The 27,718-nt window shown below is 39.2% G+C and overlaps 2 protein-coding genes and 1 non-coding gene across 3 annotated transcripts; all 3 read left to right on the top strand.

The window, feature by feature from the left end:
* The first annotated feature begins 10,064 nt into the window (after nt 1-10,064).
* LOC140817831 (uncharacterized) lies at nt 10,065-10,529 on the top strand. Its single transcript, XM_073177623.1, has one exon. The coding sequence runs from the start codon at nt 10,065-10,067 to the stop codon at nt 10,527-10,529; it is 465 nt and encodes a 154-aa protein (XP_073033724.1).
* A 14,451-nt stretch (nt 10,530-24,980) lies between these two features.
* LOC140818876 (small nucleolar RNA R71) lies at nt 24,981-25,086 on the top strand. Its single transcript, XR_012115107.1, has one exon. It is a non-coding gene; the product is annotated as a small nucleolar RNA R71 (small nucleolar RNA).
* A 1,773-nt stretch (nt 25,087-26,859) lies between these two features.
* Nucleotides 26,860-27,324, top strand: LOC140817830 (uncharacterized). The gene has a single exon (XM_073177622.1). The coding sequence runs from the start codon at nt 26,860-26,862 to the stop codon at nt 27,322-27,324; it is 465 nt and encodes a 154-aa protein (XP_073033723.1).
* Nucleotides 27,325-27,718: the final 394 nt, after the last annotated feature.

Here is a 27,718-nt window from a genome sequence, read left to right as displayed (position 1 = left end):
TTCATAGAGTTCTATCTATTGTAACTCTTATCAAAATAGCCTGACTTGAAATGATGATGATATCCATTCTTGCTTAGTCTATTCCTGAGTCAATCTGACTTAGAACTCTTAGGTTCTACATATCCAAGTTCACGATACATTCCTTTGTTCTTTTGATAGATTGGTTTACTGATTGGAATTTCAAGTTCTAAATATTTATATATTGTGCTTGATATGAAAAAATCTATGTTTTTAGATTTTTGTTTCTCTAGAAAAAACTGATTACTTTTTCGAAAGAGCTGCATTCATTTTGAACAAAGCCTAATCCTGATCTGTCACCAACTTTCTTTTGACTGGGCATATTTCCAAGTGAAACAGAAGACTTTGTCCAAGTGTTGAATAAATTAGTCAACCTTTCATTTTCAATCATTATTACCTATGAATTTATATAGCATGGTTTCATTTTCAAACGTGAGCATAGTAATTTTGTCTTAAGTCTGTCTAGTTCATTGAGTTGTTCACAGCTTGAGTTGCTAGACTTATCTGTCAGACATTTGTTTTATACTTTAACTTCCTCAAATGTTTGCGAAAGTTTTTTGTAATCCATTATCATCTCATTCAATGCAGTGATTAGATCATCTAGTGTAAATTTATCGGAGTTAAAATGGAATACCTTATCAATGTTGGATTTCAAAACTTCATCAGCCATCAAACACTTGACTAACTCTTCATCGATGTCACTACAGATCATCTGAGCTGGTGGTCTCTGAATCTGTCTCAGCGTAATTGCTCTTGCTTTCTTCTTCCATAAGCACCTTATGTTAATTTCACTTTTCCTTCTGAAGGATTTTTTTCCTCATCTTTGGTTCTTCTCTTCTCGAAGATTTTTTTCCATCTCTCTTGGTCTTGTGCAATCGGCAATGAAGTGATATGTTCTGACATAATTAAAACAAGCTATTTCAGAAGATTTTGATGCTTTTTTTTTTAAATTATTCTTTTCTAGAAATTTTGAATTTGGAGTGATTCTTCCTCGTGAATTTCCTAAAATTCTTCACAAATAATTGCATAATGTCATTGCTCTGTTGTTCTATGACTTGGATGGGGAATCTTCTGTTGTTAAAAGGGTATTTGTAATTGGTGGAATGGATGGTTCTTCTTCATTTCTAGTTCCCAACTGTAACTCATAAGCCTTTAGGTCAACGAACAGATCGTGCAACTCCAGTTTGTTCAAGTCCTTGGAGTCCCTCATGGCTATGGTATTGACGTCTCATTCTCTTGGTAAGACTCTCATAACTTTAAGTGCAACCTCCATGTTGTTGTAGTCCTTCTCTGGAGCTTCCAGCTCGATCAGTATCCTGCTTAAAACGACTAAAATTACTGAAATTCAGAATATGCGGGATTGAGTTTGAAATTTCATAATATATATAGAAGAACAAAATTACAAATAAGCAAAAATAAATTACCAAAAAATATAATTTTCTCTATATATTTTTTAAATAGTTGTGTTAAATAATTTATATTATTTTGTTTGTGAAACCATAGAACGGATTTAAAAAATTAAATATATTATAAAATACATAAATTTTAAAAATAAAAAGAAATGTCCCATTTAATTAGTTTATTGTATATATTTTTTCAATATAAGAGAAGATAAGATGGTTTCCGAATAGTTTTTCATTTGTTAACTATTTCGTACGGAATAGATAAATAAACTAGTAAAATAAGTAACTACAAATAATTTTTACACAGATTTGATTGTGTCAGTGATAGGTCATTGGATCCTAAAACAAGTGGGCAAATAATTTTTACACAGATTTGATTGTGTGAGTGATAGGTCTTTGGATTCCAAAACAAGTGGGAGACAACATGAATTTCAAGCTAGACCCAAGGGATCCAAAGGTTATCATTACGTGTGATGTCTTTATATGGGAGTAATAATTGTTCTTCTAAGGTGATCAACCAACTTTTCAACTTTGCGTATGAGTTGTCGTATATTTAAAAATATATTAGTATTGTACGATTATATAAATTATATATTTAGTTAAATAACAAACTTTCAATATTATAATTAATATTAGAGTTGAGGTGTGTTCGATTACTATATATTCAGAGGAATGTAATCATTGAAAGAATTATTCTTGGAGAGTCGGTACGAGAAGCTTGAGTTGTTGTTGTACAACAGTATTCACAGTTCAAGGATCAAAGGCCATTTAAAAAGAGAAATCATGAGGCCACACCGCGACCTCAAGGGAAACAACTGCTAGCTACCACTGCTCCTACAGCTGAAGACAAACCGTTTTGCCCTAAATATGGGAAGAACCATGGAGGACTATGCAAGATGAGGACAAAACATTTTCTTTAAGTGTGGAGAACCTGGGAACTTTGCCAGAGATTGTCTGTAATGCTCGAGATTATATTATTGTAATCAGAAATAATTAGTTGATGAGTTGACGTGATTATGAATGATATAGATCGAGAAAAGACAAGACGAAGGCATATTGTATGTGCGAGGGCAGAACACCTCGCGCATATGCGCGAGAAGAGGCGTGCATATGCGCGAGTATGGCAGAAGACCTCGCGCATATGAGCGAGACAGGGCGCACATATGCGCGAGCTGATGAATTCAAGAATGCCGAGACAGTAGGTTTCGAGCATATGTGATAAGGGCAAGATTTGCACTTAATTTACATTAAAATCCATGAAGAATTATGCTTGTTTCGAACAGAATTATGCGTTTTTGGTTTTGTTTTTGTTGTCATTTCAGAAAAGGAGAAAAGAGTGCACACGAGACCAAGTAGAGTCAAGAAAACATAGTGCCGTGAAGCCCTCGGACAGAACCTCACGCTTATCCGCGTGAGATCACGCGCAGCCGCACGCGATGATGTGCAAGAAGATCGACAGAAAGGCGCGCGCGACCGCGCCACTTCACGCTCGACCACGTGCGCGCAGACATGAGCCACCAGGCAGAAGCTTGCGCGCGATCGCGCGACTTCATGCGCGACCGCGCGCACACATACATGGCCAGCAAACAGAAAGGCATGCGCAACCGCGCGAGATCAGGCGCCACCACGCGCAGCCGCATTCCAGAATCGTATAAAAGGCGCGAGTTAGGTCAGAACAGGGATCGAGCCGTCCTTTGGAGAAAGTCACGAGAACAGCCGTCCTTGGAGAAGAAAAGACGGGAGAAATCAGAGCGTACACACGAGACGAAGATTCAGCGTGCAAAGAACAATCACAAATACGAAGAACGACGGATATGGGGACGGAGACGACACTTTGGATTTGTTATCTTTCCTTAGCTTTTACATTTTCGTTGTCTAAAATGTTGAACATGTCCTGTTATCGCTTGGATTTTGTGATGAACTAATTTCCATTGTAGAGAATGATGTAGCTTTGTGGACACGATGATTTGACGTGTTTATTTTATATGATTGAATTCCATTTCATATTTACTTGTGTTTCTCTGTGTTTATTTCACTGCAATTTACTGGCCATAAATTGTATGTTGTCTGATTTATTCTACAACTCGGGAGAGGGACTAGGATTATAGATCATTAGAAACACATCGTTGAATTTTTATAGCGTTCGAAGGCGTATAACTTTAGCGAGGCTTAGGTAAGAAGATTGTTTGCATTTATCGATGAAACTTAGATTTTAATTAGGAATATTAGAATCGAAGTTTGATTGGTACAGTTTATTCGTCACTTGGGAAAGGGGAAATAAAATAATTAAGTGTTCTTGGTCAGTAAATCATTGGAATTCATGAATGTAAATTTAACTAGGAATAATTATCGTAGAAACTTGGTGAAATCATTTCTCTAGATATTTTCTATCATTGATATTTCTCCATTCGGTAATTCGATTTATTATTTATTCGCAATTGAACTCGTTTAAACAAACCAATCTGATTATTGATTTTTCTAGATAAATTCTTGACTATATTAATTACAAGCATTGATATATATATTTATAAACATTCCTCGTGGGATCGACACTTGCACTAAAAAATACATTTTACTATAACTTGACGTCGTGCGCTTGCGAGCAATTAAGAAAACACGCAACAAGTTTTTGGCGCCGTTGTCAGGGAGTGTCAAAATTTAAATTTATATCAGTATTGTTACCAATTAGTCTAGATTTTAATTTAGATTTTTTTATTTTATTATATATTTATTGAGTTGTCATTTTTTCTGCTAGACAGTGCATGCTACGATCGCAAAGCCCTGACTTGATTATTTTTTATCTGGAGATCGAAATAACTGCGAGAAGGTTAAGAAAAGCAAGAAGAGAAGAGATCCAAGCAATAGCTGAGAAGAGAGAAAATGATAGACACATCCTGCCAGAGGCCATTCCTATCAGAGATCACTTCTGACCAGTGATCAACGGTCATTACTCTGGTATTGCAAGAGGGAACATCAACGCTAACAATTTCGAGTTGAAGTCTGCTCTAATCAATATGGTTCAGCAAAACCAGTTCGCTGGAACTGCTACGTCAGATCCTCACGTTCACCTGAGAACCTTCTTGGAAATCACAGATACGGTAAAAATTAATAATATTCCTGATGATATTATTAGAGTGCGTTTGTTTCCGTTTTCTCTCAGGGATCAAACAAGAGGATGGCTCCAATCGCTTCCCCTTAGGAAGCATCACAACATGGCAGGAGCTGGCGACGAAATTTCTAACCAAATACTTTCCCCCTGCTAAGTCTGCACAGTTGAAGATTGAGATTAACACGTTCAAGCAGATTGATTATGAGCAATTGTATGAGGCATGGGAAAGATACAAGGAACTGTTGAGGAAGTGCCCGAACCATGGCTTTGAAGAGTGGGTGTAGAATGAATTATTCTACAATGGTCTAAATGGGCAAACACGAGGAACAATGTACGCAGCAGCTGGTGGCACGATCTTTGCCAAATCTCCTGAGCAAGCTTATGACTTGCTTGAGCAGATGACTATAAACAGCTACCAGTGGCCATCCGAAAGGGCAGGAATAAAAAGGACAGCTGGAGTTTACGTTGTGGATCCTATTACGTCACTCACTGCTCAGGTATCTGAATTGACCACTCAAATAACAGCTATGAATAAAGTGAGCACATCAGAGACTGAGAACCCATCGACTGTTGCTGAAAAACAATCCATTCCTGAAGAAGCTCAGTACATCAACAACAGAAATTTTTTGTATTCGGAGGATATCGAGGTAACCCTCCCCCTAATACTTATCATCCAAGATTAAGAAATCATGAAAATTTTTCTTATGCAAATAATAAAAATGTGTTGAATCCTCCACCGGGGTTCAACACATCAAAGGGGAAGGAAAGCCTTCATTTGAAGATTTAGTGGGAACGTTCGTTGTTGAGTCAAGAAAGCGGATGGCAAGGACTGAGTCTCGTCTTGATTACATGGAGACTCACATGGGAAATATGGGTGCCACAATGAAATCTTTGGAAAATCAAATTGGACAGTTGGCTACCGCATTGAGAGACCAGAATAGGGGTCAATTTCCTAGTAACATTGAAGTTAACCCAAAAGAGCAGTGCAAGGCAGTCACTTTGAGGAGTGGAAAGGAATTGGAGATACAAATTCCTAAGAGAAAGTGGAAAGTGAGAAGACAGTTGAAGAAAATGAAACTGAGGGGGGCCCAAACACTGCAAGAAAAATGTCATACGACAACAGATTTAATCCGTTGCCGTATCCTTTTTAAAACTGTTGTTAAAGCCAGTGTTGTTAAATGGTTCGCTCAAAGACAACGATTTTTTGCTGTTGTCATAGCTACGATTTGCGACGGTTCTTCACAACCGTCGCAAATGATATTTGCGACAAAATTCATAAATAAACCGTCGCTAAATGTAGCGACGGAACTCATGTCCAAACCTGTCGCTACTGCGCGACGGTTTATACATGAATTCCGTCGCTAATATTTTAGGTAAAATAAAAAAAAATTAATAATTTAATAAATTATGTGTTGTAAATTGGTACAATCGTGTAAGAGATAAAAAATTAAGTGTCGTGAAGTGATAAAATAACGTAAGAGATAAATATTTTAAGTGTTGTGAAGTGGTAAAATCGGGTAAGAGATAAAAATTTTAAGTGTTGTGAAGTTGTAAAATCGTGTAAGTGAGAAAAATTTTAATTGTTGTGAAGTGAAGTGGAAGAAAATGGAGCGAGTTTGCATGAATTTATAGAGAGTGGTGGAAGAAAATGGAGGAAAATTTAGGCGGGATTTAATTTTTTTGAAATCGGCGACTGTTTTTCTTTAACTGTCGCTAAATTATAAATCGTCGACGGTTTGTTATAACTGTCGCTATATTTAGAGACGATTTAGCTGAATTTGTCGTCAAATGTAGCGACGGTTTGGGAAAAACAGTCGCTAGTTTAAAACATGCGACAGTTTTTCTTGAACTGTTGCTAAATTTATCGACGGTTGTCTTAAACCGTCGCTAAATTAGCGATGATTAAAGAAAAAACGTCGCTAAATATGCCGCAAACAACACTTTCCGGCAACGGTTTTCTCTGAAACCGTTGTCGAATGTCCCAAAAAAACGCTAATAAACAACAGTTCTATAAACCTTTGTCTTTGACCCTAAAAAACGCTCAAAGAAACCGTTGTGGTTTGCCCCAAAAAGACAATGGTTTTATAAAAACCGTTGTTTTTTTCTTAAAAAACACATTTTTAACAACGGTTTTTGCTAAAACCGTTGTTAAAAGTGTGTTGTTGTATTGGTTTTTTCTTGTAGTGAAAGCTGAAGTTGAAGTTGAACCACCTCCAGTATTTAAGCCAATCCTTCCATACCCGCAGAGGTTCAAAAAGAAAATTTTGGATGATCAATTTGCAAATTTCTTAGAGATCTTTAAGAAGATACACATCAACTTACCATTTACTGATGCTTTGGAGCAAATGCCGAATTATGCAAAATTTATCAAAGATGTGATGTCTAAGAAGAGGAAGCTGCAGGAGTTTGAGACTGTGAAACTGACTGAAGAATATAGCGCCATATTGCAAAAGAAGCTACCACATAAATTAAAAGATCCAGGGAGTTTTACTATTCCTTGCTTTATTGGTGGTTCTAAATGTAGTAAAGTTTTATGTGATTTAGAAGCAAGTATTAATTTGATGCCATTTTCTATTTACAGGGAATTGGAGCTTGGAGAGGTTAAACCAACTACTATCACCTTACAGCTGGCAGACATAAGTCTCACGTATCCAAGGGGGATCGTCGAGGATGTACTGGTAAAAGTAGATAAATTTATTTTTCCTGCTGATTTTGTGATTTTAGATATGGAGGAAGATCATGATGCTCCCTTAATCTTTGGGAGACCTTTCCTGGCAACTGGAAGGGCATTGATAGATGTGCATAAGGGTGAACTCACCTTGAGAGTTGGTGGAGAAGCAGTAATTTTTAACATCTATCACGCCATGAAGGGATCGAATGAGGTAAGCACTTGTAAAAGTATTGATGTTATAGATTCATGTATGTCTCTTGAATGTGCAGGAACTAGGGATCCATTGGAGAGCTTTTTGGTAAGCGCTGCAGGAACTGTTGATGAAGACAATTGGGAAGTGAAAGAGCAACTGGTGGCTCTTGAGGCACTGCAGAAAGAAAGAAGAAAAGATGCACCGCCTGAGGAGTTGAATGTAAATGAGAAAGTTGAGGTAAAATCACCTTCTCCTGACTTAAAGGAACTGCCAAGCCACCTTTGCTATGCATTTTTAGGTGAAAAGTCGACATATCCGGTAATCATCTCTTCCTCTCTTACTTATACTGAAAAAGATAAATTATTGAGAGTATTGAGGAAATTTAAAGCTGCTTTAGGATGGTCGATTTCTGATATTAGGCGAATTAGCCCCACTATATGCATGCATAGAATTTTGATGGAGGAGTCGTGTACTCCTTATGTTGATCACCAGAGGAGGTTGAACCCAGCGATGAAAGAGGTTGCGAAAAACGAAATTACTAAATGCTGGTGTGATTTATGTCATTTTTGATAGTAGTTGGGTGTCTCCTGTACAAGTTGTACCGAAAAAAAGTGGAATAACTGTGGTTAAAAACGAAAATGATGAACTGATATCTACTCGCACTGTAACTGGCTGGCGAATATGTATTGATTATAGAAAGTTAAACAATGCCACACGTAAAGATCATTTTCCATTGCCTTTTATTGATCAGATGCTTGATAGACTTGCTGGTTATTGTCATTATTGCTTTTTAGATGGCTATTCAGATTATAACCAAATTGCTATAGCGCCAGAAGATCAGGAGAAGACCACTTTCACGTGTCTCTATGGCACATTTACGTTTAGGAGAATGCCGTTTGGGTTATGCAATGCACATGCCACTTTCTAGAGGTGCATGATGGCCATTTTTGGAGATATGATGGAGGAAATAATGGAAATATTCATGGACGAATTTTCAGTATTTGGTTCGTCGTTTGATCATTGTTTACATAACCTATCCCTTGTTTTGCAGAGATGTCAGGATAAGAACTTAGTTCTTAATTGGGAGAAGTGTCACTTTATGGTCCAAGAGGGTATTGTTCTTGGACATAAAGTGTCGTCCAAGGGATTAGAGGTGGACCGAGCTAAAGTCGTTGCAATCGAAAAACTTCCCCCACCAAGGAACATCAAAGGAATAAGGAGCTTTCTCGGACATGCGGGGTTTTATCGTAGATTATTAGAGATTTTTCCAAGATTATTAAACTCCTGTGTAACTTGCTTCAAAAGAGAGTCGACTTTTATATTTGATGATGATTGTTTGCAGGCATTTGAGAAGATCAAAATGGCATTGGTGACCACACCGATCATGATAGTGCCGGACTAGAAAGAGCCCTTTGAGCTAATGTGTGATGCAAGTGACTATGCAGTGGGCGCTGTCTTAGCCAAAGAAAGGAAAAGATGTTTAGGGCGATTTACTAAGCAAGCCGCACGATAGATGCTGCACAACAAAATTACACCACGACCGAGAAGGAGATGCTTGCAGTAGTATTTGCCTTCGACAAATTCAGACCTTATTTGATTGGCAAAAAGGTAATCGTTTTCACTGACCATGCAGCCATTCGCTACCTATTCGCCAAGAAAGATGCAAAACCACGCTTGATAAGGTGGATCTTGCTATTACAAGAATTTGACTTTGAGGTCAAGGATAAAAAGGGTAGTGATAATCAAGTAGCTGACCACTTGTCGAGGCTTGAGCTGGAAGATAAGAAAGAAGAGGGAGCTATACAAGAAACATTCCCAGATGAGCAACTCTTTGAGGTAAACGCAGTACTTCCTTGATTTGTTGATATTGCAAATTTTTTGTCTTGTGGTACCCTCCCTCCAGATTTGAGCTATAATCAAAAGAAGATGTTCGTCCATGATATCAAGTTCTTTTATTGGGATGATCCATTTGAGTATAATAGGTGTGCTGACCAAGTGATTAGGAGATGTGTGAAGGGTATCGAAGCACATCAAATTCTGGAGAAATGTCATTATTCACCATATGGTGAACATTTTGGAGCGTCACGAACTGCAACTAAGGTATTGCAATCTGGTTTTTTTTGGCCTAGTTTGTTTAAAGATAGTTATACCTTAGTCAAATCCTGCGAAAGATGCTAGAGGTTAGGAAACATTTCCAGGCGTTACGAATTACCACTAACAAATGTCTTGGAAGTGGAACTTTTTGACGTTTGGGGCATTGATTTCATGGGACCCTTTCCCCCTTCTTTTGGTAATTCTTATATTTTATTAGCTGTGGATTATGTTTCGAAATGGGTGGAAGAAATTGCCACCAATATTAATGACGCTCTTGTTGTAGCTAAATTCGTGCACAAAAACATCTTCACCAGGTTTGGAACACCGAGAGCCATCATAAGTGACGAAGGTACGCATTTTTGCAATAGGATTTTCAACTCACTTTTGGCTAAATACAGTGTGAAGCACAAAGTGACACTAGCAGATCATCCTCAGTCGAATGGACAAGCTGAATTATCCAACCGGGAAATTAAACAAATACTGGAAAAGACTGTCAATACCAACCGGAAGGATTGGGCCACGAAGTTGGATGATGCGTTATGGGCTTATCGGACTGCATTCAAGACGTCTATTGGGATGTCTCCCTATAGGCTAGTATTTGGGAAAGCATGCCACTTGCCGCTAGAATTGGAGCACCGAGCATTTTGGGCAGTAAAGAAGTTAAACTTTGATTTAAAAGCTTCTGGCGATGTCCGAAAACTGCAGTTAAATGAGATGGATGAATTTCGAAACGAAGCATATGAGAATGCCAAGATCTACAAAGAGCAAACCAAGAAGTGTCATGACAAGATCATTGTACGGAGAAAATTTGAACCGGGACAACACGTGCTGCTTTATAATTCTCGTCTCAAACTATTTCCAGGAAAGTTAAAATCAAGGTGGTTAGGGCCGTTTACAGTGGAGGCAGTGCAACCATATGGAGCAATCGAACTCAAATGCAATGATGGTAGAACGTTTAAAGTGAATGGTCAGCGATTGAAAGACTATTTTGGAGATGAAGTGCGGAACATGGACAATATCTCGTTGGCCGAATCTACCTGAAGTATATCTGAGTCGGGCTGACGAAGTTAAACCAAGCACTGCGTGGGAGGCAACCCACGATTAACTTTCGCATTCATTTTTATTTTATTTCTTTTTAATATTTTAGTTGTTGATTTTAATTTTTTTCATTTTGTGTAGTGATTTGAATTGGTATAATTTTTCCAGGTGTGGTTTATATATATAAAAAAATAGAGTGAGAACAGATGCATGCGTGCCACCGTGCGAGATCACACGCAACAGCGCGCTCAAAGTTGAGGCATGACCAGTAGCGTGCGCACGGTCATACCACTTCACGCGCATCCGCGCGCGATTAATCATATACAGAATACAGAAGCTCGCGCGCGGCCGCGCTTGTTCTCGCGCTACACGCATGATCGAGCAAAACTTGCACAGTAAAATCCCCAATAAAAATATGATTTTGTATGCTCAAAATTAATCGCAAGTGCACGATGTCAAATAATAATATAGTGTACAAGAGTACGAGTATCGTTCCACTGAAGACTGTGTTTAACAATTATTATTTTCAGTTATTTAACATTTAGCAACGAAAATTGAGTCGTGTGATTCTTCCTACTATACTCAAGTAAATATGCAATTAAAATGATTCAACAAGTAATTAATGAGAATTTAATCTAAAATGTTGAGTTAAAATTCAATGAGAAATTGATTTGTTGGGAATCTCGGTTCACCTACCCCTCGTTTATTAATTAATTCGTTCGTTCGTGATCTACGCTTCCGACAAGATTTCCTATCTATTGAACATACTCTCTCGAGCTATGCCAAACTAATTCTACTCAATGAAGTAATTAAATGTCTTTAATTATTTATCAAGAGCAAATCGCATTTCGATCTATGAAATCCCCTAGTTTTCGACCCTAAGGACTATGACTATCGGCACGTATCCAATTTCATATATCTATGTAAATTGTAGATCCGCGAATTATACTACTCGTTCCTATCACAAGTTATTCTCTCGAACTCACTCGCAATAATAAGACGTTGTTAAAGTTAGCTACGCTCTAACAACACGATAAAACAGTAGTAAAATCAAGAATAATGCACAATCAAAATATAAATTAATTCAAATCAAGGTTAGGGGTAGGATCCCCTTAAATCCCAACAAATAATAAAGTTTAGCTACTAGAATTCATAATTAAAGTAAGCAAAACAAGGTTCAAATGATAAAACTAAATAAGAAATACTAGAGTTGACGAAAAACGCGAAGAACGACGCCCGGAAAACTTCAATCCTTCAATCCAAGCGCAAAGTGCTCTCCAAACTTGCGGCGGCTCCAGAATAATCTCTGAATTCGTGCATCTCTCCCTACCATATCTTCCCTCTTCAGAATTAAGGGAAGAAATCGTCCATTATTTTTTCCAAAAATACGAATGCGCCCGGGCGGATGTAAGTTTCCGCCCGGGCGGATAACTCTCGCAGATCTTTCCTTTTTATTTTTCTTTGGCGCGCCCGAGCGGATGTAAGTTTCCGCCCGGGCGGGTGGTCTTCGCAAATTCATCTTTTTTTTCTGTTTTTGGGCGCGCCCGGGCGGGCATGAATGTGCGCCCGGGCGCATGTCTCTCGAATTTCCCGCTTTGATTTTCATTTTTTCACGAATCTCCTGCATTTTCGTCAACTAAACACATGAGCAACACGAAGATATAAATTACTCTAAAATAACACACAAGGCATGCAGTCTAAATGATAAATGCAACACAATGCGACATAACATGGTACGAAAAACACGTAAAATCCACCTCTATCAACCCCCCAATACTAACCTTTTGCTCGTCCTCGAGCAAAACAGGTGACATGACAGAAGTGGAATGTGACACAAAGTGGCTCGACAGTGAATTCCTAGCCATCAACTAGCCTCAGCGAAACTCAACATATTCCCTTATCAAAAGCACAATTCTTCGCACTTTCCTTGGTCTAGACATTGTTTCAAATAAAACCTGAACACGTGTGTGTGTTGTTAGTCATAGCATCACCAATGATAGAGGGATCCATCATCAACCATTGTCAGAGATTTAAATCAGCCTGTTAGTGTAAATATCACTCTCCTGTATGTCTTTGCACTCAGTATCCATCAGCAATGTTTTTTTTTCTCTCTGAATAAGATTACAATAATGAAAGGACTATATTAGAACTTTTCATTTCAGATTCAAATCCAGGTGTTTTGCATTTTTAGCCGGGAATAGGATTTCATTCCCTTATTCGGCTCCTCAACACCTTACATCTCTAACTTTAGCCAGGAATAGAATTTCATTCCTTTATTTGGCTCCCCCACACCTTACATCTCCATCTTTTCTTTTTTTTTTTTCCGATGCTGATAGATACCTTGATTCAAGAGAATGTCGTCAAGTTCAATTTACACTTTCAAACATATTCGTTCCCTACTTTAGTTTTTAGTTTTTTTTTTATTTTACCCATCTTATATGCGTGCTTCTAGTTCTAACATTTGTGCAAAGAGAGTTCAATGTTTTAAATGACACTGTATGTCTTTACCATAGTATGTGCTAAAGGTGTGCGAATACACGACAGACAGGGCATGTCTCATCATTTCCTAATCATCCTCGGCTAACAATGTACTACTCCAAACACTGTCGGCTGACACACAAACTCATGCAAAACAACTAAAGCACAATACGACAAAGATGATACAACACCCATCCACCCCCCAATACTAAAGTCGAGCATTGTCCCCAATGCAACAGACGATAGAATAAGGACAGATAGGCACAACAAAATGAATGGACTATGATCTAAACATGCAACAGAAATAGCAATAAACGAAAATAAATAAACTGAACGAAACGAAATGTGATAAAGAAAAGAAGGGATATAAGTGACTCCCCTCTCACTGATCCTCCTCCTCGTGCTCCTCCAGGGGGCGACGCCAGCGTCTGGCTTTGGTGCACCGGCGTAGTGAAAATGGAACGGCGGCGGGAACGCTGGCATGGGTGGTGGGAGAAGGGCTGGGTTGATACCACTGTGACTCAGCGATAGGCGAAGCATGGCATCAGTAGCCGTCTGGTACGTCTGACTCACGGCCTGCCACTGTAGCTGATGGTCTGCAAAGGCAGCGAATTCGTCAGGAAACCAATCATTAATAGCTTGATCTACACAGTCATTACTAACAAGCTCTAGTCTAGATAAATGATCCGCCACCACATTCTCAACACCTTTCTTATCTTTTATTTCCAAATCAAACTCTTGTAACAGTAAGATCCACCGAAGTAAGCGTGGCTTTGCATCTTTTTTAGCAAGAAAATATTTCAGTGCAGAGTGGTCTGTGTAAATAATGACTTTTGACAAAACAAGATATGCATGAAATTTATCAAGTGCAAACACTAATGCAAGTAACTCTTTTTCAGTGGTGGCATAATTTAATTGTGCTTCATCTAGAGTCTTACTTGCATAGTATATAGTGTGGAATACCTTGTTCCGTCTTTGGCCGAGGACAACACCAACCGCAACATCACTGGCATCGCACATGATCTCGAAGAGCAGATCCCAATCCGGTGCCACCAAGACAGGAGCCGTCACCAAGCGCTCCTTTAAATCCTCGTATGCCTGCAAACAGTTAGAATTAAAATCAAAGGGCATATCTTTCATAAGTAGAGAAGATAGAGGTTTGGCAACTTTAGAAAAATCTTTGATGAACCGCCGATAGAAACCGGCGTGGTCTAAAAAACTTCTAACTCTCTTTACTGAGGCTGGTGGTGGTAGGTTCTTTATGACTTCAATTTTTGCCTTGTCCACCTCAATTCCTTGCTCCGAAACCTTGTGCCCTAAAACAATTCCCTCTTGTACCATGAAATTACACTTTTCTCAATTGAGCACCAAGTTCGTCTCCTCGCATCTTATCAACACGGATCTCAAATTCTGCAAGCACTCATCAAACGTTGCACCAAAGATAGAAAAATCATCCATAAATATTTCAAAAAAGGTTTCAATCATATCATGGAATATAGCAGTCATACAGCGCTGAAATGTAGCAGGTGCATTACAAAGACCAAAAGGCATTCGGCGAAAAGCTAACGTGCCATAAGGACAAGTGAAAGTGGTTTTCTCTTGGTTCTTAGGTGCAATTGTGATTTGATTATACCCCGAATACCCATCTAGAAAACAATAAAATTCATGCCCCGCTAATCTCTCCAACATTTGATCAATAAAGGGAAGGGGAAAATGGTCCTTACGGGTGGCATCATTCAACTTCCTATAGTCAATACACACTCTCCACCCCGTAACAGTTCTCTTGGGAATAAGTTCATTCTTTTCATTGGTGATCACCGTAATCCCACCTTTCTTAGGCACACATTGAACCGGACTTACCCAAGCACTATCGGAAATAGGGTAGATAATACCTGAAATCGAGAAGCTTAATAGTTTCAGCTTTCACTACCTCTTGCATCTTTGGATTTAGTCGTCTTTGAGGTTGAACGAGAGGTAAGTACTTTTCTTCCATCAATATTTTATGCATGCATATCGATGGACTGATTCCCTTGATGTCTGCCACCTTCCAAGCGAATGCCCTTTTGTGCTCTTTGAGAACTTGCAACAATTTGTCCACCATAGCATCTGTCAAAGCAGCAGAAATAATGACATGCAACGTGTTATTCTCACCTAGGAATATGTACTTTAAGTGCGGAGGTAAAGGTTTGAGTTCAAGCGTCGGTGGCTCCTCGATGCTCGACTTTGGAGGGATCAAATCTCTGCGCTCTCCTAGATCTTCCAGTTTCATCCTCATTGGCCTTCTCCATGGATGGTTGTCATTGAAGCATGCTACTATTTCAGCTTTTTCTTCATCCAATTCCTCTTCTCCCAATTCAGTAGTGATAGTGGCCTCCAAAGGGTCCCTAAAAACATCCTGCACATAGTGAGACACAAGAGAGTCAAAAGCATCAATTCTAAAACAACTATCAGAATGCAGTGTGTGCTTAAGTGCATTAAAAACATCAAAAGTAATCTCTTCTTCGCCCACTCTCAATCTCAACTTCCCTTCTTGTACATCAATTAGTGCCTTGCCAGTTGCAAGGAACGGTCTCCCCAAGAATAGAGGCATCTCTGTATCATCTTCCATGTCGAGAACCACAAAATCCGCAGGAAAAATGAATTTGTCCACTTTCACTAGCACATTCTCAATCACTCCGCGGGGGTACTTGACAGATCTGTCAGCCAGTTGCAAGGACATCCTCGTCGGCTTATGTGGGGACCCGGACGCTAATCAAGTTCTTAATCATGTTTGGGACTAATTAATCAATTATAAAACAGGGTCTAAATTTTTTCCAAATACAAAGCGGAAACGTAATGTAATCATATTAAACATGAACATACATCTCTGTATAAAAGTCAGTATAAAAGTACAAGTCCTGTACAACATACATTTATTCAACTAGGGTTTAACAACTAATATCAAGTGTCTAACCCTATCTCTACCAAGTCCGGAATCACCACGCTAAACTCGTCATCTCTCATCCTCTTCTTGACCCTGATCCAGCCCCACCTGTTGTCATGCACACATACAAAACAAGACAACAGCCGGATAACTCCGGTGAGATATAAATATCCCAGTATAAACAATGTAAACATGCAATCATATAAAAGCATATACGAAAGCATATATAAGACATATTCTTAACCTGTATCAAATCAGAATACATAAATCAATATCAAACATTCAATAATCATGAATGGCATAAAAAATGTAAATCAACATGTCATATCGGACTCAACTCAACCGACGCGTCGTCATCAGACTCGACTCCACTGACGCGTCGTCTCAGACTCGACTCAACTCTATCCTAGGGATCCCGATGTCTGGATATAGGAATTATATCGAATCTCAGTCGATAGGAATGAATCAATCCCTAAACGGCATCGATATAATTAATATCTCCAGTGTCTGGGCGAATCAGCCGCAGAATTGACGACTCAGTCAATAACCTGACGAATCAGCCAGTAATTAGGCGAATCAGCCAATAACCAGACGAATCAGCCTGTAATTAAGCGAATCAGCTTAAGTTTAGACGAATCAGTCTATAACCCGACGAATCAGCCGGTGACTAGGCGAATCAGCCTATAATAAGACGAATCAGTCAATAACCCGACGAATCAGCCGGTGACTAGGCGAATCAGCCTATGACTCAACGACTCAGTAATCCATACATACAGTCAGTATCTAAGCAAATCAGTCAATGACTAGCGAATCAGCAGTCATTACATGCAGTAGCTATAAATCAATAAGCTACAAATATCAATCTTATCACACAGTAGCTATAAATCAATAAACTACAATCATAAGTCTGATTAATTGCAAATATCAATGCAATAAGTAAAAGTATGTGATTTAGGGAAACTCGAGTCAAACCTCACTCGAGTTGTGCAATCCCAACTCAACATTAATTTATACCTTTCTTTCTGATATTCTGGCTCTGTCGAAGTCTCGAACTCAAAACCTGTCACTATCGATCTGACAAGAACAATATCGAGGAGTATAATATCAATACACCACTCGAATCAAATCTGTTCTGCTCAATACTTAACTTACTTCAATATCGATGGCATAACGGTATAATATCAATATACTCAACCATACCATATCAATCAGATATTAATTCTAATATCTCCTACTCAATAACAACTCAATTCTAATATCAACTCGAGTCCAAAACTACTCCGAAAATCATAACAATTCCATAATCAGTCCGTTTCTTAATCTGACTTCGATTCTATGATGTCTACTATGTCAAGCACAACATATATGAGTTCCATTCAATTCTGACAATATCATAATTTCAAAGCATGTCAAAACGTAGTAAAACTTACGTCCAGTTGTAGCCTACGTTGCTAGGAACTCGATACTGAAGTCGGATTCAAAATCAGACGGACGGATTTTTCACAAAAGGCGTAAGGATTTCTCGTGCCACAGCTTCGACCCTTTTCCTCAATTCTGAATGAATTTCGAATGGATTACCACCTATATATATCATTGCATGCATGTCAAGAGGTGGCGCATTCTTTGCAAGGCACGTCGTACCGCGGGTGCGGGAGGTGTAAGACCGCGGGTGCGCTCATGCGTCGACAATCTTATCCATCTTGCAATTGCACGACCGTGGGTGCGGTACATGTCGAGACCGCGGGTGCGGTACTGCACCGCGGGTGCGGTAATGTTAACACCGCGGGTGCGGTCACCCTTCGGTATTGATTCTTTCAAATTCCCGTAGCACCATCGCGGGTGCGGTCCTCCCCTTACCGCGGGTGCGGTCTGGCATGCTCATATCTTTCATAATTTTATTTCTGAATACATTTCTCGGTGTCCCGATTAATCCCGTCATAATCACATGAAATGATAAATCAATCATCGTTAATTGCAGTGATTAATTCTTGGGCATTACATTTCTCCAGCTAATCCGTTCTGTCTATAATCATTTCAGATTAATCTCAAATTACTGTAATAACATCTCGGGCCTTACATTTCTCCCCCTCTTAGATCTGAGTTCGTCCTCGAACTCGCAAGTAATCAATTCAGATTATCAGAAGAAATGTATACAGAGTTTAAATTAAAAACTCATCTCAATGAATCTGTTCTGAAATTTCAATCTCATATCAAATTCTATCTCTACAACTAGCTCTGATAAAGTCAATCTCGCAACACTGGCTATACATCATCCGTATATGCCAATCTGCAATCTATAACAAAACAATACCATCTGTAGTTGTTATCCTATCTGTTTATCCCAATCTAGAACATAATCAATCTTCATCTTCAATTACCAATCGTTATTATCCAACGTTGGTTTCTTAAATCTGTCCATTCTGAACTATCTTGATAGCTACTGTCATACAATCAATCATATCATGATAATAATCTATATCAACTAGTACTAACATCCAGTACCAAAGCTCTACAGTTATCTGTCAATATCTGATAATATACTCTGACTATCTGTCAATCTGTAATAAATCTGCACAAGAGAGCTTATGATATAATCTATCACAAGTACAACTCCGTCAAAATCACAATCTGATATCATCTAATTCTTGCATTCTCGTCAATCTGACTATTTCTTTGACATTGATCTATGTCATCTGGTTCTGTTTGTACGTAATCTGGTACAAACTGATAGATATAGATTGAATAATCTGTCAATCATAATCATATCATCTCATAATCTAAAGAAAAGGCGGTAATTTCATTACGAAAGCCATAGAAATGTACTCTCATTTCTATTCAGAACTATACAAAATCAATAATCTTCTGATTTCTATCTTTCTATCTTTTCTGTTAGCAATTTAGACATATCAGTACAATTTCTGCCAACATTTCAATACAATTCTGTTATAACTGATCTCATCTGTCTATATCACCACTATCTGTTCGAATATAATACAGTCTCAGTCATCAGACTGAACACTGAATCCATGACTGTAAGCTTCTAACAATATCTATTCTTTCTGATTCGAACTATTTGATATACACAAATCAGTTCATAACATAAAGTAAAGAGGAAATACCTACCTGGTATTCGGCTCTGACTATCACTATCAATCTTTGCTGTACAATTTTGACACATCTGACATCACAGAATAATCAATCTCATACAAAATACAAAATCACGTATCTGTTACTTTGATCGACACTCTGTTCTGACTATCGATATTGAGTTCTAACTATTCTAATCAGCTTTTTAAACTGCTATCGATTCGAAATCAACTCTGGTTCGGACTGTACAATATAATCTCCATTGTCTATAATCTGTCTCAAGCACATATTCAGAATAACATCAATATTCAATCAGATTCAAAACATATTAAATTCATAAACCGCAACTGTCTAATACTGATGTCAACCTCAGCTGACTAATCACGGTTTAATTCCGTGAAAATCAACGAATATATCATCTTCAGATATAACACATCCTGAATGCAATCTGTCTCAACCAGGATGTACTATATCAACAGGTTCTCATATCAGTTCAAGACTAAAATCAATCTCTCTGATTGAAATTAGGTCTGAAATCTTATCTGGGAAAACATCAAGAACTTTCTTATCATTGGTAAATCAGCCTATGATAGACTCAACTTCAGTAAATCAACTGAATACATAAGGAGTCACTCTGCTCCTTTCTGTAATAATCGAGTCATAGCTAGTACGAATATCAAAGGAATTCTCAATCTAGAATTCTTATCGTACTATATTCATCCCTTGGTCATCTCAGGTCTGATTCTTACCATCTTTTGGAATCAATCTAAGGTAGCTTCGTACTTGATCAGCATATCAATATCAGTAATGCAGTTCTAAAATCATAGAACACCAGTACAATACCATCTACCACACAATCTAACTCGATCTCATTCTCATCCGACTGTAGTATACAAGATCTAACAGAAATCACTGGTACAAGATCTTTTCTCAAGGAAAGAAACACTACTACAGTAAATAGGGACTCAACAGATAATGCATGCATCAATGCAAATCTCTCAGAAATAAAAATATGTGAAGCACCGATATCCCTCAATACATATGCAGGATAATCAAACAAATCAGTTACCTGCAACATCATCATCTGATGCTTCCTGAGCCTGCTCCTCGGTCAAAGCAAATACTCTGGCCTGCTGTCTAGGAGGCTGGCCCACTGTCTGGCTTCCTTCTGGCCTCTGCTGTGACTGAGATGGTGCTGGCTGAAATGAAGGAACGGCAGCTGATCGTCTACTCCACTGGGCCGCTGATCCAGATGCTTCGGTTCCCTGGGATCTTTGGGAACCCCTCTGTGGACACACTCTAGAAAAATGTCCCTGTTGCTTGCAGAAGTGGCAGCTACCAAGTACTCCTTGGCATTGCTCAGTGGAATGTCTCCATCCACAATTTCCGCAGTACACTCCTGTATAACTCTGCTGAGAACCACTAGAGCTAGAAGAACTGCCGCCAGACTTCTTAAATTGCTTTCCTCTAGCTTTCAGAAAATCTTTCGTTCCACCACTGCTACTACCACTCTCGAATCGGGGAAGTGGTTGCTGTGGTCTCGACACTGGAGGAACAAATTCAGCTCCTCTCTGCCTTATCAGGCCCGCTTCAGTGCCCTTTGCTCTATTCATGGCATCAGCAAAGTTATTGGGTCGCCCTGTGTTCACCAATGTAAAAATATCGGGGTTCAAACCATTGATGAACTGATCGGCAACGGCTTCGTCATTTTCAGACACATGAGGAGCAAACTTCAACAAGGTAGAGAACTTGGTCACATATTCTTCAATGTTCAGCTGACCCTGTCTCAAATTGGCAAACTTCGCCCCCTTGTCTTTTCTGTACGATATTGGGAAAAATCTCTGATAAAACTCAGTTTTAAATACATCCCAAGTAATAATCGTACCTCGCTGCTCCAAGGCCCTCTTCATTGTAACCCACCAGCTTTGTGCAACATCAAGCAACTGGTGCCCAATCAATTTAATCCGGCGCTCATCACTGTATTCCAGTGAATCAAACAGCAACTCAATGCTACCTAACCAACTCTCACACTCGACTGATGTCTCAGTACCTGTCAGAGTGGGTGGTTTGAATGACTGAAACCTCTTCAGCAAGGTTTCCATTGGAGTCGGTGTTACATCCATTGGAGGATTCGATGTACTACCCTGTTCTGGTATTCTTCTGGGAGGCATATCTGAAACTCAAAAGGATTAGTGACCCAATCCAACACATCTGTTTCAATTCAGTCTCTCCTCCGATCATCTTACTGCTGATCGAGAATCGGTTCGAATTCATTTCAAATAATACATATTACAAAATCAAATCAGATAAGTCAAGTAACATGTATTATATAAAGCAGTAAGAATGCTAGCAATCCTAAGCAAGGACAGAAACACATTCTACCCCGCTCACTAGCTTCTATCTCAATCTCAAGAATCTACAGTTCTGGTACCTACAGCTCTGATACCACCTGTTGTGGGGACCCGGACGCTAATCAAGTTCTTAATCATGTTTGGGACTAATTAATCAATTATAAAACAGGGTCTAAATTTTTTCCAAATACAAAGCGGAAACGTAATGTAATCATATTAAACATGAACATACATCTCTGTATAAAAGTCAGTATAAAAGTACAAGTCCTGTACAACATACATTTATTCAACTAGGGTTTAACAACTAATATCAAGTGTCTAACCCTATCTCTACCAAGTCCGGAATCACCACGCTAAACTCGTCATCTCTCATCCTCTTCTTGACCCTGATCCAGCCCCACCTGTTGTCATGCACACATACAAAACAAGACAACATCCGGATAACTCCGGTGAGATATAAATATCCCAGTATAAACAATGTAAACATGCAATCATATAAAAGCATATACGAAAGCATATATAAGACATATTCTTAACCTGTATCAAATCAGAATACATAAATCAATATCAAACATTCAATAATCATGAATGGCATAAACAATGTAAATCAACAGGTCATATCGGACTCAACTCAACCGACGCGTCGTCATCAGACTCGACTCCACTGACGCGTCGTCTCAAACTCGACTCAACTCTATCCTAGGGATCCCGATGTCTGGATATAGGAATTATATCGAATCTCAGTCGATAGGAATGAATCAATCCCTAAACGGCATCGATATAATTAATATCTCCAGTGTCTGGGCGAATCAGCCGCAGAATTGACGACTCAGTCAATAACCTGACGAATCAGCCAGTAATTAGGCGAATCAGCCAATAACCAGACGAATCAGCCTGTAATTAATCGAATCAGCTTAAGTTTAGACGAATCAGTCTATAACCCGACGAATCAGCCGGTGACTAGGCGAATCAGCCTATAATAAGACGAATCAGTCAATAACCCGACGAATCAGCCGGTGACTAGGCGAATCAGCCTATGACTCAACGACTCAGTAATCCATACATACAGTCAGTATCTAAGCAAATCAGTCAATGACTAGCGAATCAGCAGTCATTACATGCAGTAGCTATAAATCAATAAGCTACAAATATCAATCTTATCACACAGTAGCTATAAATCAATAAACTACAATCATAAGTCTGATTAATTGCAAATATCAATGCAATAAGTAAAAGTATGTGATTTAGGGAAACTCGAGTCAAACCTCACTCGAGTTGTGCAATCCCAACTCAACATTAATTTATACCTTTCTTTCTGATATTCTGGCTCTGTCGAAGTCTCGAACTCAAAACCTGTCACTATCGATCTGACAAGAACAATATCGAGGAGTATAATATCAATACACCACTCGAATCAAATCTGTTCTGCTCAATACTTAACTTACTTCAATATCGATGGCATAACGGTATAATATCAATATACCCAACCATACCATATCAATCAGATATTAATTCTAATATCTCCTACTCAATAACAACTCAATTCTAATATCAACTCGAGTCCAAAACTACTCCGAAAATCATAACAATTCCATAATCAGTCCGTTTCTTAATCTGACTTCGATTCTATGATGTCTACTATGTCAAGCACAACATATATGAGTTCCATTCAATTCTGACAATATCATAATTTCAAAGCATGTCAAAACGTAGTAAAACTTACGTCCAGTTGTAGCCTACGTTGCTAGGAACTCGATACTGAAGTCGGATTCAAAATCAGACGGACGGATTTTTCACAAAAGGCGTAAGGATTTCTCGTGCCACAGCTTCGACCCTTTTCCTCAATTCTGAATGAATTTCGAATGGATTACCACCTATATATATCATTGCATGCATGTCAAGAGGTGGCGCATTCTTTGCAAGGCACGTCGTACCGCGGGTGCGGGAGGTGTAAGACCGTGGGTGCGCTCATGCGTCGACAATCTTATCCATCTTGCAATTGCACGACCGCGGGTGCGGTACATGTCGAGACCGCGGGTGCGGTACTGCACCGCGGGTGCGGTAATGTTAACACCGCGGGTGCGGTCACCCTTCGGTATTGATTCTTTCAAATTCCCGTAGCACCATCGCGGGTGCGGTCCTCCCCTTACCGCGGGTGCGGTCTGGCATGCTCATATCTTTCATAATTTTATTTCTGAATACATTTCTCGGTGTCCCGATTAATCCCGTCATAATCACATGAAATGATAAATCAATCATCGTTAATTGCAGTGATTAATTCTTGGGCATTACATTTCTCCAGCTAATCCGTTCTGTCTATAATCATTTCAGATTAATCTCAAATTACTGTAATAACATCTCGGGCCTTACATTTAGGCTCTCCCAACCCGAGTTTCCTAAACACAGACAATGGCATAAGATTAATACTTGCACCAAGATCACATAAAGTTTTATGAAAAACAACATCACCAATCATGCAAGGAATAGAAAAACTCCCTGGGTCTTTGAGTTTCGGTGGGATTTTGTTTTGCACCAAAGCGGAGCAATTTTCAGTTAAGTTCACTGTCATGTGATCCTCCAACTTCCTCTTATTGGCTAAAATGTCCTTTAAAAATTTAGCATAACTAGGCATTTGCATTAAAGCATCAGCGAAGGGAATATTGATATGCAATTTTTTAAACACCTCAAGAAACTTACCGAATTGTGCATCTAGTTTAGCTTTTTTCAATGCTGCAGGGAAAGGTGGAGGAATAACAATTTTAGGTTGTGTAGTGGGTGCTAGTGTAGAGTTAGAATACTTACCTTTAGATGTCGCAGTTTGCTCATCTACGGTTTGAGTTTTCTCTTTTTCCCTTGACTCCAAAACTTTCCCACTCTTCAACTCGATGGCCTTCACTTGCTCTTTTGGATTAGTCTCTGTGTTACTTGGCAACGTGCCTGGCTCTCTACTTGCTATCATCTTCGCTAACTGCCCAATCTGATTTTCAATCCCCTTTATCGACGCATCCTGATTTTGAAGTCTAGTTTCAGTGGATGAAATAAACTTAGACATCATTTGCTCCTAGTTGGACTTTTCTTCTCTAGGAGGATCGGATCTGTACATCGGTTGTTTTCCATATTGTTGTCCTCCCTGCGGTCTATTCTGACTGTTTTGACCGCCCCATGAGAAGTTGGGATGTTGCCTCCACCTAGGATTGTATGTGCCTTGGGCGGTTTTGGACTCCCACTTGGTTCACTGGTGCCTCATTTTGCACATAGAATGGATTGTCATCTTGACAGTCCTTAGCATAGTGTTCCCCTCCACACTTTTCACAGAATATCTCTTGAAGACGCATCGCCGTGCCACCCACATTCAAGCCGTCTATTTTCCTGTTTAAAGCATCAAGTTGTGCAGTAATAGCAGAAAAATAAGTTACCTGGTGCACTCCTGCACTCTTCCGCTGGTTGTTTCTTTCAGATTGAGGATGATAGCTGCTAGCAACCATCTCCTCTAACAATTCATATCCTTCCTCCGCGGTCTTTCTCAACAGGTTTCCACAAGCAGCCGCATCTATCATAGTACGGTTAGGAGTAAGCAAACCATAATAAAATATTTGAACGACTAACCCAAGTGGTAACTCGTGATGTGGGCATCTTCGTAGTAGATCCTTGAAGCGTTCCCATGCCTCATATAGAGATTCCTGATCAAATTGAGCAAATGTTGTAAAGTCTGCCCGCAGCTTCATGGTCTTGGAGGGATGGAAGTATTTGATGAGAAAATCTTTCGCCATGTCGTCCCACGTAGCAATCGAACCTACAGGCAAACAATTTAACCACGCTTTAGCTTTATCACGTAAGGAGAGAGGAAATAAACGCAACCTAACAGCATCATCAGAAACTCCATTGAATTTAAAAGTATCGCAAATTTCAAGAAAATCTGCGATGTGCGTGTTTGGATCATCTACTGCAGTTCCTCCGAATTGGACTGTGTTCTGAATCATCTGGATTATGTCTGGCTTGATTTCAAAGTGATTTGCCCGCACGATAGGCCTCACAATGCAAGGGCGTGCACCTTCCAAAGAAGGTTGGGCATACTCCAGCATTGGTATGCGGCGCGGTATCTCAACTTGTCTATTGTCAGGCTGTTCCTCTCCACGTTCTTGCTCGTGTCTTTCCATCAGTTCTTTAAGTCTTTGTTGTTGTCTTCGCCTTCGGAAAGTTCTTTCAATTTCAGGATCAAATTCAAGCTCCACGTCAAGTGACTTTGGCATGCACTGGAAGAAATATCTGTAATAAAATATGAAGTGTTATCTCAAGAGAAATAAAATAATGCTAAAGGAAATAACTAAAAATAAAATTGTAGATTAACAGTCCCCGGTAGCGGCGCCAAAAACTTGATCGAGCAAACTTGCACAGTAAAATCCTCAATAAAAATATGATTTTGTATGCTCAAAATTAATCGCAAGTGCACGATGTCAAGTAATAATATAGTGTACAAGAGTACGAGTATCGTTCCACTGAAGACTTTGTTTAACAATTATTATTTTCAGTTATTTAACATTTAGCAACGAAAATTGAGTCGTGTGATTCCCAGATGAGCACTTGTCGAGGCTTGAGCTGGAAGATAAGAAAGAATGAGGGAGCTATACAAGAAACATTCCCAGATGAGCAACTCTTTGAGGTAAACGCAGTACTTCCTTGATTTGTTGATATTGCAAATTTTTTGTCTTGTGGTACCCTCCCTCCAGATTTGAGCTATAATCAAAAGAAGATGTTCGTCCATGATATCAAGTTCTTTTATTGGGATGATCCATTTGAGTATAATAGGTGTGCTGACCAAGTGATTAGGAGATGTGTGGAGGATATCGAAGCACATCAAATTCTGGAGAAATGTCATTATTCACCATATGGTGAACATTTTGGAGCGTCACGAACTGCAGCTAAGGTATTGCAATCTGGTTTTTTTTGGCCTAGTTTGTTTAAAGATAGTTATACCTTAGTCAAATCCTGCGACAGATGCCAGAGGTTAGGAAACATTTCCAGGCGTTACGAATTACCACTAACAAATGTCTTGGAAGTGGAACTTTTTGACGTTTGGGGCATTGATTTCTTGGGACCCTTTCCCCCTTCTTTTGGTAATTCTTATATTTTATTAGCTGTGGATTATGTTTCGAAATGGGTGGAAGAAATTGCCACCAATATTAATGACGCTCTTGTTGTAGCTAAATTCGTGCACAGAAACATCTTCACCAGGTTTGGAACACCGAGAGCCATCATAAGTGACGAAGGTACGCATTTTTGCAATAGGATTTTCAACTCACTTTTGGCTAAATACAGTGTGAAGCACAAAGTGACACTAGCAGATCATCCTCAGTCGAATAGACAAGCTGAATTATCCAACCGGGAAATTAAAAAAATATTGGAAAAGACTGTCAATACCAACCGGAAGGATTGGGCCACAAAGTTGGATGATGCGTTATGGGCTTATCGGACTGCATTCAAGACGCCTATTGGGATGTCTCCCTATAGGCTAGTATTTGGGAAAGCATGCCACTTGCCGCTAGAATTGGAGCACCGAGCATTTTGGGCAGTAAAGAAGTTAAACTTTGATTTAAAAGCTTCTGGCGATGTCCGAAAACTGCAGTTAAATGAGATGGATGAATTTCGAAACGAAGCATATGAGAATGCCAAGATCTACAAAGAGCAAACCAAGAAGTGTCATGACAAGATCATTGTACGGAGAAAATTTGAACCTGGAAAACACGTGCTGCTTTATAATTCTCGTCTCAAACTATTTCCAAGAAGGTTAAAATCAAGGTGGTTAGGGCCGTTTACAGTGGAGGCAGTGCAACCATATGGAGCAATCGAACTCAAATGCAATGATGGTAGAACGTTTAAAGTGAATGGTCAGCGAGTGAAACACTATTTTGGAGATGAAGTGCGGAACATGGACAATATCTCATTGGCCGAATCTACCTGAAGTAGATCTGAGTCGGGCTGACGAAGTTAAACCAAGCACTGCGTGGGAGGCAACCCACGATTAATTTTCGCATTAATTTTTATTTTATTTCTTTTTAATATTTTAGTTGTTGATTTTAATTTTTTTCATTTTGTGTAGTGATTTGAATTGGTATAATTTTTCCAGGTGTGGTTTATATATAAAAAAAAATAGAGTGAGAACAGATGCATGCGTGCCACCGCGCGAGATCACGCGCAACAACGCGCTCAAAGTTGAGGCATGACCAGTAGCGCGCGCACGGTCGCACCACTTCACGCGCATCCGCGCGCGATTAATCATATACAGAATACAGAAGCTCGCGCGCGACCGCGCTTGTTCTCGCGCTACACGCTTGATCAAGCAAAACGTGCACAGT

This window comes from Primulina eburnea, chromosome 17 (genome assembly GCF_022965805.1).
Source record: "Primulina eburnea isolate SZY01 chromosome 17, ASM2296580v1, whole genome shotgun sequence".
Taxonomy (NCBI): Eukaryota; Viridiplantae; Streptophyta; class Magnoliopsida; order Lamiales; family Gesneriaceae; genus Primulina; species Primulina eburnea.
Note: the sequence above shows the minus strand (reverse complement) of the source record. Positions and strands in the feature narration are given on the sequence as shown.